The sequence below is a fragment of the Ruditapes philippinarum genome, unplaced genomic scaffold (assembly GCF_026571515.1).
Source record: "Ruditapes philippinarum isolate M1 unplaced genomic scaffold, ASM2657151v2 ctg823_1_1_1_1, whole genome shotgun sequence".
NCBI lineage: Eukaryota > Metazoa > Mollusca > Bivalvia > Venerida > Veneridae > Ruditapes > Ruditapes philippinarum.
The window spans coordinates 200,141-204,879 of NW_026853081.1; the positions used below are offsets into that span (position 1 = coordinate 200,141).

The 4,739-nt window shown below is 31.5% G+C and overlaps 1 protein-coding gene across 1 annotated transcript; it reads left to right on the forward strand.

Annotated features, from left to right (window-relative positions):
• The first annotated feature begins 356 nt into the window (after positions 1 to 356).
• Positions 357 to 4,513, forward strand: LOC132733269 (uncharacterized). Its single transcript, XM_060719881.1, has 4 exons — positions 357 to 691; positions 1,223 to 1,408; positions 3,073 to 3,181; positions 3,720 to 4,513. The coding sequence occupies exons 1-4, from the start codon at positions 481 to 483 to the stop codon at positions 4,462 to 4,464; spliced, it is 1,251 nt and encodes a 416-aa protein (XP_060575864.1). The 5' UTR covers positions 357 to 480; the 3' UTR covers positions 4,465 to 4,513.
• Positions 4,514 to 4,739: the final 226 nt, after the last annotated feature.

The window sequence follows — 4,739 nt, forward strand, 5'->3', positions numbered from 1 at the left end:
AAGCAAAACAAATCAACTTACATCAAAATGTTGTCCGAAAATTATGTTCAAGAAAATACGCAACGACGAGCAAAAATTAAATGGCTACTTACGAAGTATTTAACATCTCTTTGTTTATTATCAATATTATCAAATTTTACGCATCACTTTAGCGCATGTATGAAACATTAAGATCTACACGTTTAACGGTATTACTACAAATTTAAATTCATGTTACAAATTTGTATTTCTTTTCTTATACGCAAAAGTCGCATTATTGAATACTTAACCATTAACATTCTTACTTCAAAACTTTATATTACGGTGAAGAAAAAACTGCTTTTTTTAATTATCTATGTATCATTATATTCAGATTTATTCAAGAATATATGTTCACCATGGAAACAGAAAACTGACTCCGTGCATATTTCCCTGAATAGAACCGGTTATGCTACAGGTAACTGTTCATGTATTGTTGAGGACTACACAGAAAATATCAACATGGAAGTTGTTGACTACAGACCATACGGAAATGATTTTAGATGTGCAGGTAGCACATTTTTAATTGGCGACACAGCCATGCCTGAATGTGAAAACGACGGCGTAGACGTTTCTATGTATAACACAAAAATGACAATTATCAACAATGTAACTATGATATCAGTTTTATTTTCTGACTATTTTCCACAAATGATATGGATTCACGTAGAAGGTAAGCACTGTTTTAAGATTTTGAACGATATGATTTAATTTATGATAATACAATGCGTTTATCAAATCGGTTATCAAATTATAAATCCATTTTATGATAGTTTTATAAGAATATGATAATGTTCAAGGAAAAAAATATTTTTTTTTGTAACGAGGGCTACCTAGCAAATATAAAATCGCATTTGACAAAATCGAATGAAAATTGTTAACAATGATTAAGCTATCAATATGTTAACAATTGTGTCATGTTCACACTTAATTGTAATGATCATCAATACATCTAGTTGATTACGTAGATATTTTTTATATACTTTGTAATCAAAGTTAATGTTGGTAATATTTATTAGAAATATAAAACGTTAGAAATAGAAAATCTTACTGATGATTTATTTAAATATTCTGTGGTTTATGTAATGGACTTAATATATTTATGCTTACAGGTTTTCAAAAGCTTACCAATTTATGTATAAAAAGAACATACGCTTTGGAATTATATCAATTTCTATGTGATACATTGTTGTATCATTTTTAGGTAACAACATGACAGTTCAGTGTAATAATGAAGGTATGAGCTTAACAAGCTCCCCGTCAAGTTCCTCTTCCACTGATTCTATCTTCACAGATACCTTAACAACCTTACCTGAAAAAGACACAACAAAAGAAAATACTATCACAGAAACAAATACTGCAATGACTACTTCCTCGTTATTTAACAAAGGTATGAATGTAACAGAAAAGTGGATGAATATGGTATTGCGTTTATCCGAAGTTTTGTCCATTTTTTGTTACATATAATGATTCATACTTATTCATTAATTTACATAAAATGCCAAATTATTCATTTTTATTTGTATACTTTACACATTTTTTCTTTCAATAATTTCGGAATAAAAATGTCAATGTTAACTTAAATATTGTTAGATTCAGGTGTAGTACCAGGTCTCTTTAATCTTCTTTAAATGTGGTAACTTGTGCAGGACTTAATAACCAACATTTGGCTGGACCGTAAAGTCGACAATGTCTTAACGAGCAATGAAATAATTACATATCACAGTCATAAAGATGTTCTATTTAAGATAGAAATAACTTTGGCTTGTATGTCTCGATAATACATGTACAAATACTTGTTTCTTACAGGCGTCAAAGCCTTTAGATCTGTATATTTGCAATACCTTATTTTAACATCTGATAAAAGTGGGCTACTCTGTATATGTAAAAAATAAAGCACTGTATTTTACTGTTTCCTCATTATTCCTTACATTTCGAGGTACTGTTTAATAGAAAAACTTGATTCACAAACAAGAAAGACTGTTAAAAGTTTACTAATTTTCTAAGACATCAAATTATATAAGACTAAGTATATGTTGTACTTATTGATTATCCCTCATGTACAGACTGCAATTTTCATGTAATTTTGTTGTGACTTATGCTTCCGAGGGATCACTTTGTTTCCCGATTTTTGGTGTTAATCTATTGTCCATAAAATATAAAAAGATTGCAAATGATTTTTATGCAAGCTACCTAGTATTTCAGTCCTACATATTATATGAATCCGCATTACAACACGCGAATACCAATGCCACTTAATAATTCTTATGAATATGAAATGTAAGTTCAAAGTCTGATCGGGTCAAAGTGAAATAAGAATACAAGTTCTTAGATAATATTTTATTAAATCGAAAAAAAATAATCTAAAGTCCATGTTTTTATTTATTTTTGCCTTAGAAATAAATAGAATAGCTTTTCCAGACATTACCACAATGAATGTGTTTTTACAAAAAGTTAAGTAAAACCTGACTGAAGTTTATCATTTTTAGCATATTTATATTAAAATCTGAGTTAACGAACACAAAAATATGTACGTTTTAATACAACGTTCTAAAACTGTAAGCTGTTTTCAAGTAATATGTAAATTATAAATGAAAAAGGGGCATAACTCCTAAAATATTGCTTTCAGAATATGGCCCTTGTCTAACAACTGCACCTTGTCAAGAAAAGCAAGTATCCAAAGTTTCATGTTGATATCTTTTAAAATGTTTGAAAAGTGAGCTACGTTAAAGTTTTTGCACGACGATAACGACAACAACAACGAAGACGACGACAAGGACGACGACGCCGCAGCGATCAGAATAACTCGATTTTTACTTCGAAACAGACAAGCTTATAAATATTTTTTTCATTGCAAATATGGCAGTATTTAGTGTTGGCAGTATCTTAAGCTAACAAATGCACATGCAAAAAAGTGATCAGTGACAAAAATTACATACATGTATAATTTGAGTAAAGTAAAAATACATCAACCACAAAATTCCGTTCACATTGCAAACCTTAATTCTTAAATTTATATTTAATAGATATGTGAGATATGTGGATATATTACAGGAAACGAAGACAGAACAATTTTCAGCCTACCGGTTATAGCAGGGGGCTCAGCTGGTCTGTTGTTTCTAGTTGTTTTTATTGCTGTCATTATTTGTTTTCTTTGCAGAAGGTAAATACACGTATACATATACGTGAGTTAGGAACAATCATATTTATATTTAGATTTGAAAATCTGTGTATTTTTTGTCAGTATATTGCAAGAACACTGTTCGGTATTGGCGATCCTATATTCATATTATTACGTTAACTTGTATAATCAATTGTATTTTTGTTTGTTTGTTTTGATTGGGGTTTACGTCACACAAACACAGTATAGGTCATATGGCGACTTTCAAGCTTTACTGGTGGAGGAAGACCTCTGATGCCCTTCCGTGCATTATTTCAGGAACGAACGGGCACCTGAGTAGAACCACCGACCGTTCCGTAAGCTAGCGAGATAGCATACTGACATGAAAAATTCGGAGACCCTGTCGGGATTCGAACCCAAGTGGTTATTAGATTATAATGTCATGTTTTAAAATGATAAATCGTACAGTTCTGGCGTTCTTCTAGCGTTGTTTATTCATTGAAATACTTAAATAATAGAAACTAATTTAAGGATGGTAATAGAATTCAAAAAATGAGTCAAATACATACTTGTCTTACAGGAAACAAAACCAGACTTCCAAAGCTAAAGACAAAGAAAACATGTACGCGCAATATAATGCTCAGTCAAACACAGCAAACATATCACCGATAAAGTGTGGTGTCATAAATCAAGGTTACGAAACCGAAAATAAAAGGGTTCATATCGTACTAAAGGATTTTTCAAACTCAAACTACGAAGAAGTAGGAAGAAAAAATGAAGAAGCGGATGTTTGTGATTATGATGGTACTGAATATGCAGAGCCAGCAGATGTTGTTGCAGATAATATTTATGCTGAAACTTCCAAAACAGAGGCAGGTATTCAAATGTCACAAAAAGCTCAAAGTAGTATCGAGGGTCATAATTACACGGAACCGTATGATAAAGGTCTTATAATCGGTACTGAAAATCAAAATAACTATGCCAAAGTGAAAAGTGGACAGAAGAAAGAGGCGTATGACACATGCGGTGGAATCGAAAACTATTCCCATATTCTTACTGGCATGATAAAACAAGCACCAAAAACCGAGGACAACTATTCTCATATACAAATTGCCGGAAATAATCACGACACTTCATGTTTAGGCAATTATTCACATACCAAAGTGAGACAAAGGGAGGGAATTAAAGCTCATGAATGTCCAGACATGTACACACATGTTCAAAATGACACCCCAAAACAACAAGGCCTGTCTTACAAAGAAACCAAAGAAACTAAATCAGATGAAGAAGAATATGACCATTTGAGCAATTTTCCTCATCCATGAATCATTTTATAATAATCGTTCTGATTGCATTCTTCAAATGAAATAAAAATATCCCTTTTACAATTGATTTCAATTTATGGTGTGGGTTGTTATTGAGTAATCAACTGCATGTGTGATAAATAGTTATGTGTTCATTGTCCAAGCCGGTGTCTCAAAAACAGATCGTTAGAAATTCGTAGACTTTTAAAAACTTCACCGTCATAGGATTAAATTCCTGCAAACAGCTTTGGTTTTTGTGAGCAAAATATGTAACTTGTATTCGAGTGAGAGTTGGT